The sequence below is a fragment of the Neopsephotus bourkii genome, unplaced genomic scaffold (genome assembly GCF_033783945.1).
Source record: "Neopsephotus bourkii isolate Nb327-2 ecotype Australia unplaced genomic scaffold, CSIRO-AGI_Nbou_v1 NB_1683, whole genome shotgun sequence".
Taxonomy (NCBI): domain Eukaryota; kingdom Metazoa; phylum Chordata; class Aves; order Psittaciformes; family Psittacidae; genus Neopsephotus; species Neopsephotus bourkii.
In genome coordinates, this window is record NW_026902157.1 from 70,384 (window position 1) to 92,560 (window position 22,177).

General features: G+C 58.7%; 2 protein-coding genes across 2 annotated transcripts; both read left to right on the forward strand.

Annotated features, from left to right (window-relative positions):
- Positions 1-627: 627 nt before the first annotated feature.
- LOC133224496 (voltage-dependent L-type calcium channel subunit alpha-1F-like) lies at positions 628-17,006 on the forward strand. The gene is made up of 42 exons (XM_061375986.1): positions 628-677; positions 876-1,119; positions 1,203-1,308; positions 1,912-2,051; positions 2,558-2,700; positions 2,798-2,950; positions 3,651-3,847; positions 4,474-4,577; positions 4,661-4,815; positions 4,899-4,982; positions 5,078-5,165; positions 5,568-5,594; positions 5,813-5,973; positions 6,064-6,289; positions 6,374-6,581; positions 7,580-7,700; positions 8,199-8,280; positions 8,386-8,440; positions 8,551-8,611; positions 8,690-8,822; positions 9,313-9,442; positions 9,675-9,734; positions 9,833-9,939; positions 10,378-10,465; positions 10,550-10,657; positions 10,770-10,822; positions 11,702-11,848; positions 12,482-12,683; positions 12,769-12,927; positions 13,021-13,131; positions 13,211-13,294; positions 13,450-13,470; positions 13,568-13,696; positions 13,785-13,850; positions 13,977-14,068; positions 14,443-14,602; positions 14,701-14,828; positions 14,926-15,022; positions 15,100-15,202; positions 15,298-15,399; positions 15,527-15,610; positions 16,889-17,006. The coding sequence occupies exons 1-41, from the start codon at positions 650-652 to the stop codon at positions 15,592-15,594; spliced, it is 4,731 nt and encodes a 1,576-aa protein (XP_061231970.1). The 5' UTR covers positions 628-649; the 3' UTR covers positions 15,595-15,610; positions 16,889-17,006.
- Positions 16,925-22,136, forward strand: LOC133224498 (voltage-dependent L-type calcium channel subunit alpha-1F-like). Its single transcript, XM_061375988.1, has 8 exons — positions 16,925-17,005; positions 17,108-17,168; positions 17,215-17,449; positions 17,527-17,648; positions 17,725-17,819; positions 18,629-18,853; positions 20,281-20,519; positions 21,962-22,136. Exons 1-8 carry the CDS (start codon positions 16,925-16,927, stop codon positions 22,134-22,136), a joined length of 1,233 nt encoding a protein of 410 aa, XP_061231972.1.
- The last annotated feature ends 41 nt before the right edge of the window (positions 22,137-22,177 follow it).

Here is a 22,177-nt window from a genome sequence, read left to right on the forward strand (position 1 = left end):
CTAAACCCCCCCCAAACACCCCTAAACCCTCCCTAAGTACCCCTAACCCCCCCAATACACCTAAATACCCCTAAACACCCTCTAAACCCTCCCTAAATACCCAAAACACCCCCCCAAAACACCCCTAAATACCCCCAACCCCTTCCTAAATACCCCCAACCCCCCCAAAACACCCCCATTCCTCCCCTAAACACCCCTATACCCTCCCTAAGTACCCCAACCCCCCCAAACACACCTAAACACCCCCTAAACCCTCCCTAAATACCCCAACCCTCCAAAAATACCCCCATTCCTCTCCTAAATCTCCCAAAACACCCCTAAAAGCCCCGAAACACCCCTAACAACCCCCTAAACCCCCCTAAATACCCCCAAGTACCCCTAAATACCCCTAAAGCCCCCCTATATACCCCTAAGCCATCCCTAAATACCCCTCCAAAATACCCCATTCCTCCCCTAAATCCCCCCAAACCCCCCCAAATACCCCCCAATACCCCCCTCTCCATCCCCTAAATGCCCCCAAACCCCAACAAATCCCCTTGAAAGTCCCTCAGAACACCCCCCCCACCCCCCCATAGGTACCCTTTGGATACCCCATAACTACCAAGACACCCCCAAAATAACCCCCCCCCCACCCTGGCGCCCCATCACTATGTCAGAGTCAGAAGAGAATGGAGAGGGTGAGTTTGGGGTTGGGGGGGGGGGTAAGGGGGGATATTGGGGTCCTTAGGATGAAGGGGGGGAGGGTCTTTGAGGGTATGGGTCTATGGGATGTGGATGTTGGGGGCAGGTCTCTGTGTATCTGGGGGTGCAGGGTTGGGGGGGAGCTTTAGGATGGTTTTAGGGGGATCTTTGACTGGTTCCCCCCCTCCCCACAGGACCCCCCAAGGAGCTCCCACCCTTCCCCGACACCATGGGGCAGCCCCTGGGGTGGGCGGTGACTGAAGGCAATGGGGGTGCAGGGGGTGCAGGGACCCCCCCAGGGCATCGCCAGCGGCGCCCCCCCCACCCCAAGCACAAGGGGCAGGGCACTGGGGGGGTCCATCGCTCCCCCCGAGCCCTCTTCTGCCTCCGCCTCAACAACCCCATCCGCCGGGCAGCCATCAGCATCGTGGAGTGGAAGTGAGTTCCTATGGGGATGGGGGGGGGCAAAGTTGGGGGGCAGCCCTCCAACCTGCTGCCCCCCCACTTCCCCTTCACCCCAGGCCCTTTGACATCCTCATCCTCGCCACCATCTTCGCCAACTGCGTGGCCCTGGGGGTCTACATCCCATTCCCTGAGGATGACTCCAATGCTGCCAACCACAACCTGGTGAGGACCCCCCTAAAAAGAGGGGAACCCCCCAAAAAAGAGGGGAAACCCCCAAAGAAAAGAGGGGGATCCCCCCCCATTGCCTTCCCTTGGGCACAGTGTCCCTAAGCCTGTTCCCCTCACACACATGTGTGCCATTGCCATAAGCCTCTTATCCAGTGCCTGGATGGGTGCTAATCCTGGTTTAGCTGCTCTGGGATAAGGGAATGCTGGGAAGGGTTGAGGAGGGGGTCCCAATTCCACTGCTTCCCCCCCCTTGCCCCCCCCAAAAAACAGGGTGCTGGGAAGGATGGGGACCACCTTGGGGGGGGTCCTCAATGCTAATGTCCCTTGTGAAATGGGGTGCTGGGTTGAGCGGGGGTCCCCGAATTCCACTGTTTGTCCCCCCCATAAAACGGGGTGCTGGTGAGTTGAAGGGGGGGTCCTCAATGCCAATGTCCCTTGTGCCCCCCAGTAGAGGGGATGCAGGGAAGGATGTTGAGTTAAAGGGGGGGGGTCTCCACTTCCACTGTCCCCTGCTCCCCTGGGAAAGGGGTCCCCCCAGTGTGGAGAAGGGGGTTCTGTGCCACCCCCCTGACCCCCCCATGTGTGTCCCCCCTTTAGGAGCAGGTGGAGTACGTGTTCCTCATCATCTTCACGGTGGAGACCTTCCTGAAGATCATCGCCTATGGGCTGGTCCTGCACCCCAGCGCCTACATCCGCAATGGCTGGAACCTGCTCGACTTTGTCATTGTCATCGTGGGGTGAGGACTTGTCCCCAAATGGGGGGGGGGGATTCAGGTCTGATCCCCTCCCCCCCCCAAACTCCATAGAGACCCCCCCCAAACTCATCATGGTCCCTCCTTTACCCACCTCCACTCCCAACCCCCCTCTTTAGACTCCCCCCCCTCAAATCTACCACCTCAGATCCCCAAAAGCCCCACCCCACAATGAGCCCCCCCAACCTACTGGGGTCCCCTCATAGTGCCCCCCCTTAGAGTCCCCACTCTATGATGAGCCCCCCAAACTGCTTGTGTCCCATAGAACCCCCCCAAACTCATCTTGGTCCCCCATTTACCCACCTCCACTCCCAGCCCCACAAAACCCCCCTGGTCCCCCCCAAATCTACCACTGCAGACCCCCAACCCCCCCCTCCCCAAGCCTCCCCAACCCTATTGGGGTCCCTTCACTTATAGCCCCCCTCAATTCATTAAGGGGGTGTCCCCACACCCCTTCAGTGCCCCCCACCCCACATCTGTGTCCCCCCCAGGCTCTTCAGTGTCATCCTGGAGCAGGCATCCCATAAGCCCGGGGAAGCTCATCACATGAGTGGGAAACCGGGGGGCTTCGATGTCAAAGCTCTCCGGGCCTTCCGTGTGCTCCGACCCCTCCGCCTCGTCTCCGGTGTCCCCAGTGAGACCAATATGGGGTGGAAAGGGATCGAATTTGGGGGGTACCCCCCCCCCCATTAATATCTCTTCCCAAACCCACCCCATTTTCCTCCCCATAGGCCTCCACATCGTGCTCAACTCCATCATGAAGGCCATGGTGCCCCTGCTGCACATCGCGCTCCTCGTCCTCTTCGTCATCATCATCTACGCCATCATCGGCCTCGAGCTCTTCATCGGCCGCATGCACAAGACCTGCTTCTTCATTGGGTCTGGTAAGGGGGGGGGGGGATTCACCCCAACCCCTCCCACCCCCCCAAAAAAGGGGTCTGGGTCCCCCATTGAGGGCCTTCTAAATCCTAAGGCTCTAAGATCCCCTCTCAGCACCCCAGAAAGGGCACTTGGGCCCCCCAAAACCTTCAGACACCCCCCCAGCACCCCTAAACCACCGCCAGTGAGACCCTGAAACACCCTGAGACACCCCCCCTCCCCAAAGCACCTGAGTGCACCCAGCACCAAGACCCCACAGTGACAGCTCGGTAAGGGCACTTGGGCCAGGACCCCCACTAGCACCCCACTAAGGGCACTTGGCCACCCAATACCCTGAGACGCCCCCCCCCCCCAGCACCTGGGACCCCCCAGTAACTAAGGGCACTTGGTTCCCCTAACACCTTGAGCCCCCCGAAGCCCACTGGGACCCCCCCAACACTTGATCCCCCCCAGTAACACCCCAATAAGGGCACTTGACACCCCCCAACACCCTTAAAGACCCCCAATACCCTCAAGCTCCCCAACACCCTTAAAGAACCCCCAGGCCCCCCTCATAACCCTAAGCCCCCCTAACTCTCTATGAACCCCTCGATCTCCCCCAGCCCCACCATGTGGGGACCTCCAGTCCCTCAATCCCCCCCTGTAACACCCCAAGGACCACCCCTAAACCCCATTTTTGGGGTGCTACCCCCCCCTCATTTCCAGACCTGGAATCAGAGGACGACCCCTCCCCATGCGCGTTCTCGGGGCACGGCCGGGCCTGCCTGCAGAACAACACCGAGTGCCGGGGGCGCTGGGAGGGCCCCAATGGTGGCATCACCAACTTCGACAACTTCTTCTTTGCCATGCTCACCGTGTTCCAGTGCATCACCATGGAGGGCTGGACTGATGTCCTCTACTGGGTGAGACCCCCCCCGGTACCATGGGTTGGGTTGGAAGGAGCTGAGCATCACCCACGTCCAACCATGGGCACCTTGTTCCAACCTGGCCAGGATGGAGCATCCCAAACCTGCTCCATTCAACCCATCCCAGTGTCCTCATAGAGTCATGGAATGGGTTAGGTTGGAAGGACCTCAACATCATCCAGTTCAAACCATGGGCACCTTGCCCCAACCTGGCCAGGATGGAGCATCCCAAACCTGCTCCATTCAACCCATCCCAGTGTCCTCATAGAGTCATGGAATGGGTTGGGTTGGGAATGAGCTGAGCATCATCCAGGTCCAACCATGGGCACCTTGCTTCAACCTGGCCTCAAACACTCCCAGGGATGGAGGAGTCCAAATCTTCTCTATCCAACCCATTCCAGTGTCCTCATAGTCATGGAATGGGTTGGAAGGACCTCAACATCATCCAATGCAGACCATGGGCACCTTGCTCCAACCTGGCCAGGATGGCGCATCCCAAACCTTCTCCATCCAACCCATCCCAGTGTCCTCATGGGATCATGGATGGGTTAGGTTGGAAAAGACATTAAGATCACCCAGGTCCAACATTGGACCCTCCATCACCCCAAATCCCCTCCCCACAGATGCAGGATGCAATGGGCCACGAGCTGCCCTGGATTTACTTCGTCAGCCTCGTCATCTTCGGCTCCTTCTTCGTCCTCAACTTGGTGCTGGGGGTGCTGAGTGGGTGAGGGCAGCGTTAGCGTGTCCTTAGTGTGTTGTTAGCATGTTTGGGGGGGTGTTCACATGTATGATCCCCCCCCCTTAAAGGGAGTTCTCCAAGGAACGTGAGAAGGCCAAAGCCCGTGGGGACTTCCAGAAGCTGCGGGAGAAGCAGCAGTTGGAAGAGGACCTCCGGGGCTACATGGAATGGATCACCCAGGCCGAGGACCTGGAAGGGGATGAGGATGAGCACGAGAAGCACCGTAAAGTGGGGGGGTTTGGGGGAGGGGGGGGTTACCACGGGGGGGGGACCCCAAAAACAGTCCTCATCACCCCAACCCTACAGGCCTGACCGCTGAGGACCTGATGGGCAAGAGGAAGCCGCGCTTGAAGTGGCTGCGTCACACCAGTCACTCCACTGACACCCATGGTAATGGCCCCATTGGGGTCCACAGTGTTTTGGGGTGCCCCCCCCTCCGGTACAGGGTGCTGAGCTTTGTGACCCCCCCCCTTTTGCCCCCCCAGCCAGTCTTCCTGGTAGTGAGACCACATCAGTGAACACCGAGACAGTGGGTGAGGAGGAGGCACAACCGACGGCCTGTGACCGCTGCTTGTGAGCATGAGACCCCCCCGGAACCCCCATAGCCCTTGGGACCCCCCCCATAACCCCCGTGACTCTCCCATTCCACCCATGGCCTCCCCAATACCCCATAATAGCCTCCAGGACCACCCCCCTGTAACCTGCCATGACCCTTATGTCCCATCCATGCCTCCCTCCCATATCTTCCATAGACTCTGCCCCCCCCCCAATGCCCCTAGGACCCCCCATATTCCCCCTATCCTGACCCATCTGCCCAATACCACCCAGGACTCTCCCCATAACCCCCCTAACCCTCCCACCCAACCATAGCCCCCAGTACCTCCCTGGGGACACCAAATCCACCGTCTCTGTTGCCACCCCCCATGGGACCCCCCCCAAATTTTGGGGGGTAACTTTGTGCTTTTCCCTCCCTAGGGGCAAAATAACAAAGACTAAGTTCTGGTGAGTTGGGGATGGGGGGAGAATAAAATGGGGGGGGCACAACATAGTGGGGTCCCCCCACATCCCCTCCCTGACACCTCCCATCTGTATAACCCCCCCAAATACCCCCATGTCTGCCTGTCCCCCCCACCCCTCTGTACCCCCACATCCGCCTGTCCCCTCCACACCCCCTGTACCCCCATATCCCCCCTTTTCCCCCCCATTCCCCCCCCCACCAGGCGCCGCCTGCGCCGCCTGAACCGCCTGTGGCGCCGGCGCTGCCGCGGCGCCGTCAAATCCGTCTCCTTCTACTGGACCGTGCTGCTCCTGGTGTTCCTCAACACCCTCACCATCGCCTCCGAGCACCACGGGCAGCCCCCGTGGCTCACCCAGACGCAAGGTACAACCCTCACCGCCTGTCTTGACACACTGTAGGGTGCGGGGTGTCCTTAACCCCCACACTCAACCGCCTGTTCCCCCTCCGCCGCAGCTTACGCCAACAAGGCGCTGCTGTCGCTCTTCGCCGCCGAGATGGTGTTGAAGCTCTACGCCCTGGGGCCCGCCTGTTACTTCACCAGCTTCTTCAACCGCTTCGACTGTTTCGTGGTGTGCGGAGGGGTGTTGGAGACGGCGCTGGTGGAGCGAGGAGCCATGGAACCCTTGGGCATCTCCGTCCTGCGCTGCGTCCGCCTCCTGCGCGTCTTCAAAGTGACGCGGTGAGGGGACAGGCGGACGTTGTCACCCCTCCGGTACCCACCATCACCATCACCACAACCACCACCCCCGGTGTCACCCGTCAGGCACTGGGCGTCGCTGAGCAACCTGGTGGGCTCCTTGTTGAACTCCATGAAGTCCATCGCCTCCCTCCTGCTCCTGCTCTTCCTCTTCATCATCATCTTCGCCCTCCTGGGGATGCAGCTCTTCGGGGGACGCTTCAGCTTCGATGAGACCCAGACCAAGCGCAGCACCTTCGATACCTTCCCCCAGGCTCTGCTCACTGTATTCCAGGTACCCCCCCCCCCCACACCATGGTACCCCAATAGCACCCAGGACACCCCCCCCCCATCATCCAGGACCCTCCTGTCCAGCCATAGCACCCCAATAGCACCCAGAACCCCCCCCCCATCCTCCAGGACCCCCCTGTCCAGCCATAGCACCCCAATAGCACCCAGGACCCCTCCCCCCCCATCATCCAGACCCTCCTGTCTAGCCATGGTACCCCAATAGCACCCAGGACCCCCCCCCATCCTCCAGGACCCACCCCCCCCCCCAATAGCACCCCAAAAGCACCCAGGATCCCCCTCACCCCCCATATCCTGCAGGACCCTCCTGTCCAGCCATGGTACCCCAATAGCACCCAGGACCCCCCCCCCCATCCTCCAAGACCCCCCTGTCCAGCCGTGGTACCCCAATAGCACCCAGGACACCCCTCATATCCTCCAGGACCCCCCTGTCCAGCCGAGGTACCCCAATAGCACCCAGGACCCCTCCCTCCATCCTCCAGGAGCCTCCTGTCCAGCCGTGGTACCCCAATAGCACCCAGGACACCCCTCATATCCTCCAGGACCCCCCTGTCCAGCTGTGGTACCCCAATAGCACCCAGGACCCCACCCCCCCCATCCTCCAGGACCCTCCTGTCCAGCCATAGCACCCCAATAGCACCCAGGACCCCCCCACCCCCATCCTCCAGGACCCTCCTATCCATCCATAGCACCCCAATAGCACCCAGGACATCAAACACACCCCACACAGCACCTCGAGGCCGTGAGGGACCCCAATATCTGGAGGGGAGCCCCAAAGTCCACAGGGGGACCATGAAACGTGGGGGGGGACCCCAAACTGGTGGGGCCATCCAGAACCCATAGGGAACCCCAAAGCCTATAAGCCCCCATTGTCCCTGCAGGGTGATGCTGATGGAGGGAGATGGGAGGGGGCAGTGTACTGGGAGCACTGGGAGCACTGGGGGGGGGGGCAGGCTGAGGTTTTGGGGTCCCCTTTCCCTGCAGATCCTGACGGGAGAGGACTGGAACGCGGTGATGTACGATGGGATCATGGCCTATGGAGGCCCTGTCTTTCCTGGGATGCTGGTGTGCGTCTACTTCGTCATCCTCTTCATCTGTGGGAACTGTGCGTGCACTGGGGGGGACTGGGAATGGGGCATGAAGTAACTGGGAGGCACTGGGAATGAGAATGGGGTGACTGGGAATGAGAACATGGTAACTGGGAGGGACTGGGAGTGGAGCAGGGGGTAAATGGCAGACTGGGAATGGAACACAGGGTAAATGGGAACGACTGGGAATGGGGCAGAGGGTCACTGGGAGGGGCTGGGAACAGAGTATGGAGAAACTGGGAGGGAGTGCGAATGGAGCAGGAGGTAACTGGGAGAGACTGGGAATGAGAATGGGGTCACTGGGAGTGGGGGCCAGGGCACTGGGATGCACTGGGAGCACTGGGCTGCACTGGGATTCACTGGGAACACTGGGATGCACTGGGATTCACTGGGAACACTGGGATGCACTGGGAGCACTGGGATTCACTGGGAACACTGGGATTCACTGGGAACACTGGGATGCACTGGGAACACTGGGATGCACTGGGAACACTGGTTAACCTCCCCTCCCATAGACATCCTCCTCAACGTCTTCTTGGCCATCGCTGTGGACAACTTGGCCGATGGTGACAACATCAACTCGGGGGGGGACAAAAAGTGGGTCCCTTGTGTGTATGTGTGGGACACCCCAACATCTGGGTCCCTTTTGGGGGGGGTCACCCCAAAACCTGCCTCCTGGGGCTAACCCCCCCTTATCCATAGGGAAAAGGCTGGAGAGGTGGAAGCCACCACAGGGAGCCAGGATGTGAGCGTGAAGGTGAGTGTGAAACAGGGGGGTCCCCCCCATAAGTGTGCACCCCCCCACACCTACCCCACTTCCAACCCCCTTTTGCCCCCCCAAACTCCCATTTTGCCCCCCCCCCCCAGGTTGAAGGGGATCCTGCAGAGGAGGAAGAGGAGGATGAGGAGGGGGGGGGCAGTGAGGAAGGTCAGTGCCCGCCCCCCCACCAGGGGTCTCTATGGGGTCCCTATGGGGTGCCAGAGCCCAACACTGGGGTTCCTGCAGGGGATGAGGCCGGGGGGGAACGGGACAGCCTGGGGGGGCCCCGAGCGGAGCCCCCCGAGGAGCCCCCCCCCAAGGCCAAAGTGGCACCGATCCCCGAGGGCAGCGCCTTCTTCCTGCTCAGCAGCACCAACCCGTGAGCAATGGGGGGCAATGGGGACACTGGGAGGCACTGGGAGCACTGGGAACAATGGGATTGGAGGGATGGGGACACTGGGAGGAATGGGATTGGAGCACTGGGAGGAATGGGATTGGAGGGCTGGGGATGGAGACACTGGGAGCAATAGGATTGGAGGGAAGGGGATGGGGACACTGGGAGCAATGGGATTGGAGGGATGGGGACACTGGGAGCAATGGGATTGGAGCACTGGGAGCAATGGGATTGGAGGGCTGGGGATGGAGACACTGGGAGCACTGGGAGCAATGGGATTGATAGGATGGGGATGGCCACAATGAGAGCAAAACTGGGACAAACTGGGAGCACTATGTGATGGGATGGGAGCTGGTGGCCCCTTAAAGGCAACTGGGGTTGGGCTGGGGAACCTATGAGCACTGGGGAAGGGGGGGATATGGACACAGTGGAGCAACTGGGAGTGACTGGGAGTGACTGGGAGCACTGGTTTCAGGCTGCGGGTGCGCTGTCACGCCCTCATCCACCACCACATCTTCACCAACCTCATCCTGGTCTTCATCATCCTCAGCAGCGTCTCCCTGGCAGCCGAGGACCCCGTCCGCGCCCACTCCCCCCGCAACCACGTGCGATGCTGGGCACCCTGGGATGAACTGGGATGAACTGGGATGAACTGGGATGGGGGTGGGGGATAATTCACCCCTAAACCCACTGGGGACCCCTTGGGATGGGGTGCAGGGGGTGCTTGGAGCAGTCTGGGGGGGAGCTGAAGGGGTGGGGGGGGGCCATGGGGAGATGGGGGGTGTTGGGGGGGTGTTGGGGGGGTTGAGGTCACCCCATTTCCCCCCGCCCCCCCAGATCTTGGGCTACTTTGACTACGCCTTCACCTCCATCTTCACTGTGGAGATCCTGCTCAAGGTGCGCTATGGGGGGGATTTGAGGGTCCCCCCTCCTGTTCTGGGGTCTTGGAAGGGGAGGACCCCCCCCTTGATGTTTGGGTTCGGGGCCTCCCCCAGATGACGGCGTTTGGCGCCTTCCTGCACAAAGGCTCCTTCTGCCGCAACTGGTTCAACCTCCTGGACCTGCTGGTGGTCAGCGTCTCCCTCATCTCCTTCGGCATCCAGTGAGCTGGGGGGGGGCACTGGGAGGCACTGGGAGTGCTGAGATCACCAATGGGGGCACTGGGAGCAGCGCTGGGGACATTGGGATCACCAATGGGGGCACTGGGAGCAGCGCTGGGGACATTGGGATTACCAATGGGGGCACTGGGAGGCACTGGGAGCGCTGTGATCACCAATGGGGGCACTGGGAGTCGTGCCGGGAGCGCTGAGATCACCAATGGGGGCACTGGGAGTAATGCTGGGGACACTGGGACCACCAATGGGGGCACTGGGAGCAGTGCTGGGGACATTGGGATTACCAATGGGGGCACTGGGAGGCACTGGGAGCACTGAGATCACCAATGGGGACACTGGGAGCATCACTGCGGCAATGGGAGCATCACTGGGGACACTGGGAGGCACTGGGAATGTTACTGGGAGGCACTGGTGTCCCCCTGCAGCTCCAGCGCCATCTCCGTGGTGAAGATCCTGCGGGTCCTGCGCGTCCTCCGGCCCCTTCGAGCCATCAACCGTGCCAAAGGCCTCAAGGTGCCGCACTGGGAGCACTGGGAGGGGCACTGGGAGCACTGGGTGTGTGTGTGTGTGGTCCTGACGGCCTCATCCTACCCCCAGCACGTGGTACAATGCGTCTTCGTGGCCATCCGCACCATTGGGAACATCATGATCGTCACCACACTGCTACAGTTCATGTTCGCCTGTATCGGGGTACAGCTCTTCAAGGTAGGGGGTACCCCTCCTAAACCCCCCTTAAGGGGTCCCCAACACCCCAACCTTGAGGGGTTGGGGGTCCCCAAACCCGCTCCCCCCCATTGACCCCCCAAAACCTCCACAGGGCAAGTTCTACAGCTGCACCGATGAGGCCAAACACACCCCCGGGGAGTGCAAGTGGGTCCTGACCCCCCCAAACTGACCCCCCGGGTGTGGGTGTGAGTGAGGGTGTAGGTACAGTCGGAGTGGGGGTATTGAGCGTGTATATTGAGTGTAGGGTGTGTACAGCCACAGTGCGGCTGTAGTTCTGACTGTAGGCTAAGTGTGAGTGTAGCTTGAGGCCCAGTGTAGGCTGAGTGTGAGTGCGGGTGTAGCTTCAGTGTGACTGTAGTTTGAGGGTGTAGTTTGGGGCTACAGTGGTGTGAGTGTAGGCACGAGAGTGGGTGCGAGTGTGTGGAGGCTGGGTGTAGTTGTGGGGCTGTAGTTGTGTGTGAGTACAGGCTGAGTGCGGGTGTAACCCAAGTGAGAGTTTGGAGTGAGTACCCCTAAATGTGAGTGTTGGCCCCATCCCTTTGGTGTCCCCATCCCCTTTGGTGTCCCCATCCCTGTGGTCTCCCCATCCTCTTTGGTGACCCCATCCCTTTGGTCTCCCCATCCCTTTGGTCTTCCCATCCCCTTTGGTGTCCCCATCCCTTTGGTCTCCCCATCCCCTGTGGTGTCCCCATCCCTTTGGTCTCCCCATCCCTTTGGTGTCCCCACCCCTTTGGTCTCCCCACCCCTTTGGTGTCCCCATCCCCTTTGGTGTCCCCATCCCTGTGGTGTCCCCATCCCTTTGGTGTCCCCATCCCTTTGGTGTCCCCACCCCTTTGGTGTCCCCATCCCTTTGGTCTCCCCATCCCTTTGGTCTCCCCATCCCTTTGGTCTCCCCATCCCCTTTGGTCTCCCCATCCCTTTGGTCTCCCCATCCCTTTGGTGTCCCCACCCCTTTGGTGTCCCCATCCCTTTGGTCTCCTCATCCCCTTTGGTGTCCCCATCCCTGTGGTGTCCCCATCCCAGGGGCACATTCCTGGTGTACAAGGACGGGGACGTGTCCCACCCGTCGGTGCGGGAGCGCCTGTGGCACAACAGCGACTTCAACTTCGATAACGTGCTGGCGGGGATGATGGCTCTCTTCACCGTGTCCACCTTCGAGGGGTGGCCTGCGTGAGTGTCCCCCCCCTTAGCACCCACACCCCCAACTTGAGGGGTCCAGCACCCCCCTCCATGCACCCATCCCTTTGGTGCCCTCATCCCTTTGGTGCCCCCATCCCTTTGGTGTCCCCATCCCTTTGGTGTCCTCATCCCTTTGGTGCCCCCATCCCTTTGGTGTCCTCATCCCTTTGGTGTCCCCATCCCTTTGGTGCCCCCATCCCTTCGGTGTCCTCATCCCTTCGGTGTCCTCATCCCTTTGGTGTCCCCATCCCCTTTGGTGTCCCCATCCCCTTTGGTGTCCCCATCCCTTTGGTGCCCCCATCCCTTTGGTGTCCTCATCCCTTCAGTGTCCTCATCCCTTTCGTGTCCTCATCCCTTTGGTGTCCTCATCCCTTTGGTGTCCTCACCCTTTTGGTGTCCCTTTCCTTTTGGTGTCCCCATCATTTTGGCATCCCCATCCTTTTGGTGTCCCCATCCTTTTGGTGCCCCCATCCTTTTGGTTTCCTCATCCCTTTGGTGTCCTCATCCTTTTGGTGTCCCCATCTTTTTGGTGTCCCCATCCCTTTGGTGTCCCCATCCCTTTGGTGCTCCCATCCCTTTGGTACCCCCATCCCTTTGGCATCCCCAACCCCACCGCCCCCTCAGCCTGCTGTACAAAGCCATCGACGCCAACGCCGAGGACCAAGGCCCCATCTACAACTACCGGGTGGAGATCTCCATCTTCTTCATCGTCTACATCATCGTCATCGCCTTCTTCATGATGAACATCTTCGTGGGCTTCGTCATCATCACCTTCCGGGCACAGGGCGAGAGCGAGTACCGCAACTGCGAGCTGGACAAGAACCAGGTACCACCACCATCACCACCACCATCACCATCACCCTTTGTCACCCGCTGGTGGTGGCCCTTTGGGGACCTTGTCCTGGTGACAGAGGCAGTGCGTGGAGTACGCTCTGAAGGCACAACCGCTGCGCCGCTACATCCCCAAGAACCGGAACCAGTACCGGGTGTGGGCCATGGTCAACTCCACCGCCTTCGAGTACATCATGTTCGTCCTCATCCTCCTCAACACCATTGCTTTGGCTGTGCAGGTTGGGAACGGGGGGACACACACACCCCAAAAGGGGGGTGTTGGGGGCATTAAGGGGGGGGTAAGGACCTGTTTTTACCCCCCCTTTCCAAAGCACTATGAGCAGTCAAAGCCCTTCAACTACGTGATGGATCTACTGAACATGGTGTTCACGGGGCTCTTCACCGTGGAGATGGTGCTCAAGATCATTGCCTTCAAACCACGGGTAAGGGGGTGATGGAAAGTGGGGGGCAGGCTACACATGGGGGGTGTCACACCAAGGTGTCCCCCCTAACCTACCCCAGCACTACTTCTGTGATGCCTGGAACACCTTTGATGCCCTCATCGTGGTGGGGAGCGTTGTGGACATCGCTGTCACTGAGGTCAATGTGAGTCACCCAGTGCCATGGTGGGGGGGGTCTGGATGTTGTGTTGGGTCCATGGTGTCCCCCCCACACCATATCCATGTCCCCCCCATCTCCATCCTCCTCACCCACATCTCTCTATCTCCATCCATCGCCACCATCACTCCTGCGCGCACCAGAACGGGGGGCACGTCGGCGAGGTACGGGGCTGGTGGGGGGTGTCTTTATGGGGCGGGGGTGTATCTGTGATTTTGGGGTCCCCCTGACCCCCCCCCCCCATTGCCCTCCCTATTGCAGAGCTCCGAGGACAGCTCCCGCATCTCCATCACCTTCTTCCGCCTCTTCCGGGTGATGCGCTTGGTGAAGCTGCTCTCCAAGGGCGAGGGCATCCGCACCCTGCTCTGGACCTTCGTCAAGTCCTTCCAGGTGACACCTATAGGGGGGACCCCCCCCCCCCAAGTCCATTTACACCCATTTAACCCCCCTTTCACCCCCCTTTTTGCCCCCCCCCCAGGCCCTGCCCTACGTCGCCCTCCTCATCGCTATGATCTTCTTCATCTACGCCGTCATTGGCATGCAGGTAAGACCCCCACCCCATTTATCCTATTATCCACCCCCATTTAGCCTATTGTCCCCCCCCTTATCCTATTGAACCCCCCCTTATCCTATTGTCCCCCCCTTATCCCATTGTGTCCCCCCCCCAAAGACCTTTGGGAAGGTGGCACTGCAGGATGGGACCCAGATCAACCGCAACAACAACTTCCAGACCTTCCCCCAGGCCGTGCTGCTGCTCTTCAGGTGGGAATGGGGGGATCCTATGGGATCCGGGGGGGCCATACAGGAGATGGGGGGGGTTTCTTTGGGATCCAGGGGGGTTTCTGGGGGCCCTTATGGGAGATGGGGGGGTCTCTGGGTCTTCCTATGAGATCCATGGGGGAACGCCATAGGATCCCCATGGGCTCTCTATGGTGTCTAGGGCATCCCCATGCCTCCCCCATGGGTCGTATAGAGCCGCTGTGGGGCCACAGGGGCCCTATAGGGATCCTTAAACTGTGTCAGGTCCAGAAGGGGTCACCCTGAGGTCCCTATGGGTCACCCTATGGGGCTCCCTCAGCCCCACTCTGTGTGTGTGTGGGGTGCCCATGGGGCAGTGCGGATGTGTGGGGCCGCAGGTGTGCCACGGGGGAGGCCTGGCAGGAGATCATGCTGGCCAGCCTCCCTGGCAAGCGCTGCGACCCGGAGTCGGATGCAGGCCCCGGTGAGGAGTTCACCTGCGGCAGCAACTTCGCCATCGCCTATTTCATCAGCTTCTTCATGCTCTGCGCCTTCCTGGTGAGCCCCACAGCTCTGCCCCATAGCCGCAGCCCTGCCCCACATCAAGGGGACCCCCTCCCCAACACCCCATTGCTGTCCCCACATCCCCTCCCCAGATCATCAACCTCTTTGTGGCCGTCATCATGGACAACTTCGATTACCTCACCCGGGACTGGTCCATCCTGGGCCCCCATCACCTCGATGAGTTCAAACGCATCTGGTCCGAGTACGACCCCGCAGCCAGGTCTGGCAATGGGACCCCCTCATGGGGTGCGGGGTGACCCCCATATCCAATCACCCCCCCCCATCAAAACCCTGTGACCCCCATCCCTGCCCCATAGAGGCCGCATCAAGCACCTGGACGTGGTGACGCTGCTGCGCCGCATCCAACCCCCGTTGGGCTTTGGGAAGCTCTGCCCGCACCGCGTCGCCTGTAAGGTCAGTGTGTGGGGCTCACCCCACATCGGGGGACATGGGGGGGGTTCAATGGGGTGCTCATAACCCCCTCCCCACAGCGCCTGGTAGCCATGAACATGCCCCTGAACTCGGATGGCACCGTCACCTTCAACGCCACCCTCTTCGCCCTGGTCCGCACCTCCCTCAAGATCAAGACAGAAGGTTGGGGGGCATGGGGGGGTCCATGTGGGGCAGCCCCATATTCCACGTGCTATGGGGCAGCCCCATATCCCATGCTCCTCCTCCCATTCCCAAAGGGAACCTGGATGTGGCCAACAAGGAGCTGCGCGCCGTGGTCAAGAAGATCTGGAAGAGGACAAAGCCCAAGTTGCTGGATGAGGTCATCCCCCCACCGGAGGGTGAGCGGTGATGTGGGTCCCCCCCACCCCATAGCTGCCCCACAAGTGCTGCTGACCCCATTCCCCCCCCCCCCCCCCAGAGGAGGAGGTCACCGTAGGCAAGTTCTACGCCACCTTCCTGATCCAGGATTACTTCCGCAAGTTCCGGAGGCGGAAGGAAAGGGGGATGCTGGGTCCCAATACTGGGCCCAGTAATGAGTGTGCGCTGCAGGTGGGTGCCTGGGGGTCGGGTCCCTGGGGGGGGTGGGTGCGTGACACCCCCTTACCCCCATTGGCCCCCTATTGCCCATTTCCCCCCTATTCTCCCCTTTTCCCCCCTGGTTTCCCCCTATTCCCGCTATTGTCCCATTACCCCCATATTCTCCCCATTTCCCCACTCTTTCCCCCCATTCCCCCCTATTCCCCTCTATTTCCCCCATATTCTCCCCATTTCCCCGCTATGTCCCCCTTTTTCCCCCTATTCTCCTCTATTTCCCGTATTGCCCCATATTCTCATTTCCCTCCATTCCTTTTCCCCCATTTCTCCCCTTATTCCCCCCTATTTTGCCTTATTCTCCCTCTATTGCCCCATATTCTCCCAGTTTCCCCCTATTTCCCCCTTTTTAACTCCCATTCTCCTCTATTCCCCTCTATTACCCCTGTTGCCCCATTACCTCCGTTGCTCCATTACCCCCTATTCCCCATTTCCCCCAATATCCCCTTATTCCCCCTTTTTAACCCCCATTCCCCTCTATCCCCCCCATTCTCCCTATTGCCCCTTTACCCCCCTATTCCCCATTCCCCCCATATTCTCCCAATTTCCCCTTATTCACCCTTTTTAACCCCCATTTCCCCCATTCCCCTCTATCCCCCCTATTCCCCCTATTGCCCCATTACCCCCCTATTCCCCATTTCCCCCATATTCTCCCAATTTCCCCTTATTCCCCCTTTTCAACCCCCCTTTCCCCCATTCCCCTCTATCCCCCCCTATTCCCCCTATTGCCCCATTACTCGCCTATTCCCCATTTCCCCCATATTCTCCCAATTTCCCCTTATTCACCCTTTTTAAACCCCATTTTCCCTCATTCCCCTCTATCCCCCCTATTCCTCCTATTGCCCCATTACCCCCCATTCCCCATTTCCCCCATATTCTCCCAATTTCCCTTATTCCCCCTTTTTAACCCCCATTCCCCTCTATCCCCCCTATTCCCCCTATTGCCCCATTACTCCCCTATTCCCCGTTTCCCCCATATTCTCCCAATTTCCCCTTATTCCCCCTTTTTAACCCCCATTCCCCTCTATCCCCCCATTCTCCCTATTGCCCCATTACCCCCCTATTCCCCATTTCCCCCATATTCTCCCAATTTCCCCCCTATTCCCCCCTTTTTAACCCCATTCCCTTCTATCCCCCCCATTCTCCCTATTGCCCCATTACCCCCCTATTCCCCATTTCCCCCATATTCTCCCCATTTCCCCCTATTCCCCACTTTTCAACCCCATTCCCCCCCAGGCCGGGCTGCAGACCCTGCAGGCGCTGGGCCCCGAGATGCGGCGGGCGCTGAGCTGCGACCTCGAGGGGGAGGACGCTCAGAACGGCCCCGTCGAGGAGGAAACGCGGACCTACGCCGTAAGCCCCGCCCCTTTCACAGGCCACGCCCCCTCTGACCACGCCCCTTTCCCTATTGGTTGGCTCAGGCCCCGCCCACAAGCCCCACCCGTTTCCCCGCAGGCTCCCGAGGCGCTCTATGGCTCCGCCCCCAGCCCCCCCACTCCGCCCCCCCCCGGGCCCGGCTGCGACGCCCCCGATGGGGAGGACCCTGCCCCCCTCCTCAGCAGGTACTGGGGTGAGGGGGGGAATACCCCAATGTTGGGGTCCCCCCCCCACTGTGGGGGTCCCCAATGGGGCAGAGGGGTCCCAACGGCCTCTGTGCAGGCGGCGCTCGGATGGGGGGGTCCAGGAGGAGCCGCCCCCCCTTGCAGAGGACGCAGAGGAGCCGGGGGGGGACCCTGGGGCCGGCAGCCATGAGGAGGACTTGGAGGGCTCAGCCCCACGGCGCCGGGCCAGGGACAGGTACCGGGGCCCCCATCTCCCATCGCTGCACTGGGGGGGGTCCAGGACCGGCCCCTGATGCTCTGTCCCATCCCCAGGCTATGGGGGCCCACAGAGGGGCCGCGGGGGGGGTCCCTGCCATTGCCCCCCCGGCACTTCGCCCTCCACAGCGAAGGGCAGCAGCTCAAGAGGCGCCGGCTCCTCCCGCCCACCCCTGCAGGTAGAGATGGGGGGGACGCACAATGGGGTAAAGGGGGTGCCCATAGGGGCAGGGCCTGACCCACTGCACCCCATAGGGAGGAAGCCGTCCTTCACCATCCAGTGCCTGCGGCGCCAGGGGAGCTGTGAGGATGAGCCCATCCCGGGGACCTACAACCCTGCCCGGCCCCAGGTACGGCAGGAGCCCAACCATGGCTCCCTTTGGATTGGGTCTCCTATGGGGTGGGAATGAGCTGAGCATCATCCAGGTCCAACCCTTGGATTGGGTTTCCTATGGGGTGGGAATGACCTGAGCATCATCCAGGTCCAACCCTTGGATTGGGTCTCCTATGGGGTGGGAATGAGCTGAGCATCATCCAGGTCCAACCCTTGGATTGGGTCTATGGGATGGGAATGACCTGAGCATCACCCAGGTCCAGCCCTTGGATTGGGTCTCCTATGGGATGGGAATGACCTGAGCATCATCCAGGTCCAGCCCTTGGATTGGGTCTCCTATGGGGTGGGAATGACCTGAGCATCATCCAGGTCCAGCCCTTGGATTGGGTCTCCTATGGGGTGGGAATGACCTGAGCATCATCCAGGTCCAACCCTTGGATTGGGTCTCCTATGGGGTGGGAATGACCTGAGCATCATCCAGGTCCAACCATGGGCACCTTGCTCCAACCTGGCCAGAATGGAGCATCCCAACCCTTCTCCATCCAACCCATCCCAGTGTCCTCATGGGGCAGAACTTCCTTAGATCCAATCTAAACGTTCCCTGTTCCAGTTTAACCCCATCACCCCCAGTCCCTGATGGACCCCCCCCTCCAGCATCCCTGTATCCCCCCCTTCACACCCTGGAAGCTGCTGTGCCTGCTCCCACCCTGTCTCCATACGGGACCTACTGGATCAGCCTCCTCCGCGCCCTCCTTCCATTGGGAACACCCGCTTTTCCCTATGGGATCCCCCCATTAACCCCCCCCCTTTCCATTCACCCCATAGGGCTCCGGTAGCTCCGAGACCTGGCGCCGCGGCTCCTCGCACGCCTGGGGCACAGCGCCCCCCCGTGGCCACGTCCTGTACGCGCCGCTGCTCCTGGTGGAGGAACCGGGGGCCGGGGGGAGCCTCCCCCCCTTATCCCGATGGATCCTGCGGGACCGAGGCGATCCCGACCCCGGAGGGCTCCGCTTGCGGCCCCGCGGCTCTGCCGACAGCCTGGTGGAGGCGGTGAGTACAGGGGGGGGGGAAGAAAAGGGGGTTTTCCACTAAAAAATGGGAGGTTTCTGTCCAAACCGGGCAAAAAAGGGGTTTTGTCACAAAAAGGGATTGGTATAAAAAAACACACCAAAAGAAGGAAAATACACACAAAAAAAATCAGAACATAAAAGGGGTTTTCCTTAAAAAAGGGGAAGTTTTGCCCTCAGAAAAGGGAGCTGCCCTCCATCTAGTGATGGGATTCAACGGGAACAGGGAACGTTTAGCCTGGATCTAAGGAAGCTCCCCCACCATGAGGACACTGGAATGGGATGGGATGGGATGGAGGAGGTTTGGGGTGCTCCATCCCGGCCAGGTTGGAGCAAGGTGCCCATGGTTGGACCAGGATGAAGCTGAGCTCCTCCCAACCCAACCCATTCCATGAGTCTGATTGCATTTGCCTCAAAAAGAGGAGTTTCTCCTCAAAAACGTTTGAAGGATTAGGAAAAAATCACCAAAAAGGTGGATTTTTCCTCAAAAAAAGGGGGGCATTTTCCTTGGGAAAAAGGATACCTCCAAAATTGAGGTTTTCCTCCCCAAAATAGAAGAGTTTTCCTCAAGAAAATGAAAGGTTCCACTCAAACGGGAGTGATTGGTCCTGAAAATAGTAAAAAGAGGAGGTTTTTCCCCAAAAAGGGCTGCAGCATCCCTGCACTCAGCACCATCCATCCCTTAGGTCCCCATAGGGATGCTCAGCCCCATCCATCCCTTAGGTCCCCATAGGGATGCTCAGCCCCATCCATCCCTTAGGTCCCCATAGGGATGCTCAGCCCCGTCCATCCCTTAGGTCCCCATAGGGATGCTCAGCCCCATCCATCCCTTAGGTCCCCATAGGTCCATCCCTTAGGTCCCCATAGGGATGCTCAGCCCTCCATCCCTTAGGTCCCCATAGGGATGCTCAGCTCCATCCATCCCTTAGGTCCCCATAGGGATGCTCAGCACCGTCCATCCCTTAGGTCCCCATAGGGATGCTCAGCCCCATCCATCCCTTAGGTCCCCATAGGGATGCTCAGCTCCGTCCATCCCTTAGGTCCCCATAGGGATGCTCAGCCCCATCCATCCCTTAGGTCCCCATAGGGATGCTCAGCCCCATCCATCCCTTAGGTCCCCATAGGGATGCTCAGCTCCATCCATCCCTTAGGTCCCCATAGGGATGCTCAGCCCCATCCATCCCTTAGGTCCCCATAGGGATGCTCAGCCCCATCCATCCCTTAGGTCCCCATAGGGATGCTCAGCCCCATCCATCCCTTAGGTCCCCATAGGGATGCTCAGCCCCATCCATCCCTTAGGTCCCCATAGGGATGCTCAGCCCCGTCCATCCCTTAGGTCCCCATAGGGATGCTCAGCCCCATCCATCCCTTAGGTCCCCATAGGGATGCTCAGCCCCATCCATCCCTTAGGTCCTCATCTCGGAGGGGTTGGGGCTCTTCGCCCGGGACCCCAAGTTCGTGGCCGTGGCCAAGCGCGAGCTCGCTGACGCATGCGCGATGACGCTGGACGAGCTGGACAGCGCAGCCGCGGATCTGCTCACGCGGCGCCGCCCCCCCCCGCCCCCACCCCTCTACAGCGACGAGGAGGCCCCGCGGGGGGGAGGGGCCGAGGAGGAGCTCGGGGACGAGATGGTTTGTGCGGGGGCGGGGTGAGCACATGGGGGGGGGGAAGGGGGGGTTTCAGTGGGTTTTAACCCCAAAAAGAGGGTTTTATGGAAGGAAAAGGTTGGGGGGGAAATGGATCGAAAAAGGGTTTTTTTCAGCAAAAAAAGTGGGGTTTCTTGTCAAAAGTAGACAAAAACCAGGTTTTTAATCAAAATAAATGGTTTGGGGTGGGAAATGGACTGAAAAAAGGGTTTTTTTCAGCAAAAAAAGTGGGGTTTCTTGCGAAAAATAGACAAAAATCAGGTTTTTAATCAAAATAAATGGTTTGGGGTGGGAAACGGACCGAAAAAGGGTTTTTTTTTCAGCAAAAAAAGTGGGGTTTCCAAAAAACAAAAACCAAACAAAAAAATTGGGGGGGAAATGGATCGAAAAAGGGTTTTTTTCAGCAAAAAAAGTGGGGTTTCTTGTCAAAAGTAGACAAAAACCAGGTTTTTAATCAAAATAAATATTTTGGGGTGGGAAATGGACCAAAAAAAGGTTTTTTTTCAGAAAAAAAGAGTGGGGCTTCTTGCGAAAAATAGACAAAAATCAGGTTTTAAATCAAAATAAATGGTTTGGGGTGGGAAACGGACCAAAAAAGGATTTTTTCAGCAAAAAAAAAGTGGGGTTTCTTGTCAAAAACAGACAAAAATCAAATTTTTAATCAAAATAAATGGCTTGGGGTGGGAAATGGACCAAAAAAGGGGGGCTTTCTTGTCAAAAGGAGACAAAAGGTGTTTTCCTTAAAAAATGGGATTTTGACTCAAAACAAATGGTTTGATATGGGAAAGGGACAAAAAAAGGGTGGTTTTCCTCAAAAAAAAGATTTTCACTCATAATAAATGGAAGGTTCGGTGTGGAAATGGACAGAAAAAGGTTTTTTTTCATCAAAACTGTGATTTTTTCCTCAAAACAAATGATTTGGGGTGCGAAATTGAGAGAAAAAGGGATTTTTCCTCAAAAAAGTTGGGAGTTTCTTGTCAAAAGTAGACAAAAAAGGGTTTTTATTAATCAAAGCAAATGGTTTGGTGTGGGAAATGGCCAAAAAAAAGGGGTTTCCCCTCAAAAATGGGATTTTTACTCCAAATAAATGGCATTTTTTTTTTGTGAAAAACGGACAAAAAGGGGCTTTCTTCGGGAAAAAGGAAGTTTTTCCTCAAAATAAAGACGGTTTTAATCAAAAAGCGCTGGTGTTAAAACAAACACACCAAAAAGGAGCAAACCACAGAAAATGGGCTTAAATTAATGATGGAAGAGTTTTTTTCCCTATAAACCGCAAGTTTTTCTTTAGGAAATGCTTCAAAAATAGAGGGATTTACCTCAAAAATAATTATTTATCCTTACATATATTTTACCTTAGAAAAGAGGGGTTTTTACCTCAAAAAAGGCACATTTTACCTCACAGAGGAGCGTTTCACCTCAACAGAGCATTTGTCATCTCACACAGAGAAACTGACCTCAAAAAAGGTGAATTTCACCTTGAAAAAGTGGGCTTTTACCCCAAAAAGGACGTTTTTACCCCCAAAAAGGCGGTTTTTTACCCCACGGAGGCGGAGGGGCGGAGGACGCGCTTTAACCCCGCCCCTCGCCGCCCTCCCATTGGTGGAGTTCGCAACCAATAGGGAAGCGCCTCAGCTGCCATCGCCACGCCCCCATGCCCCGC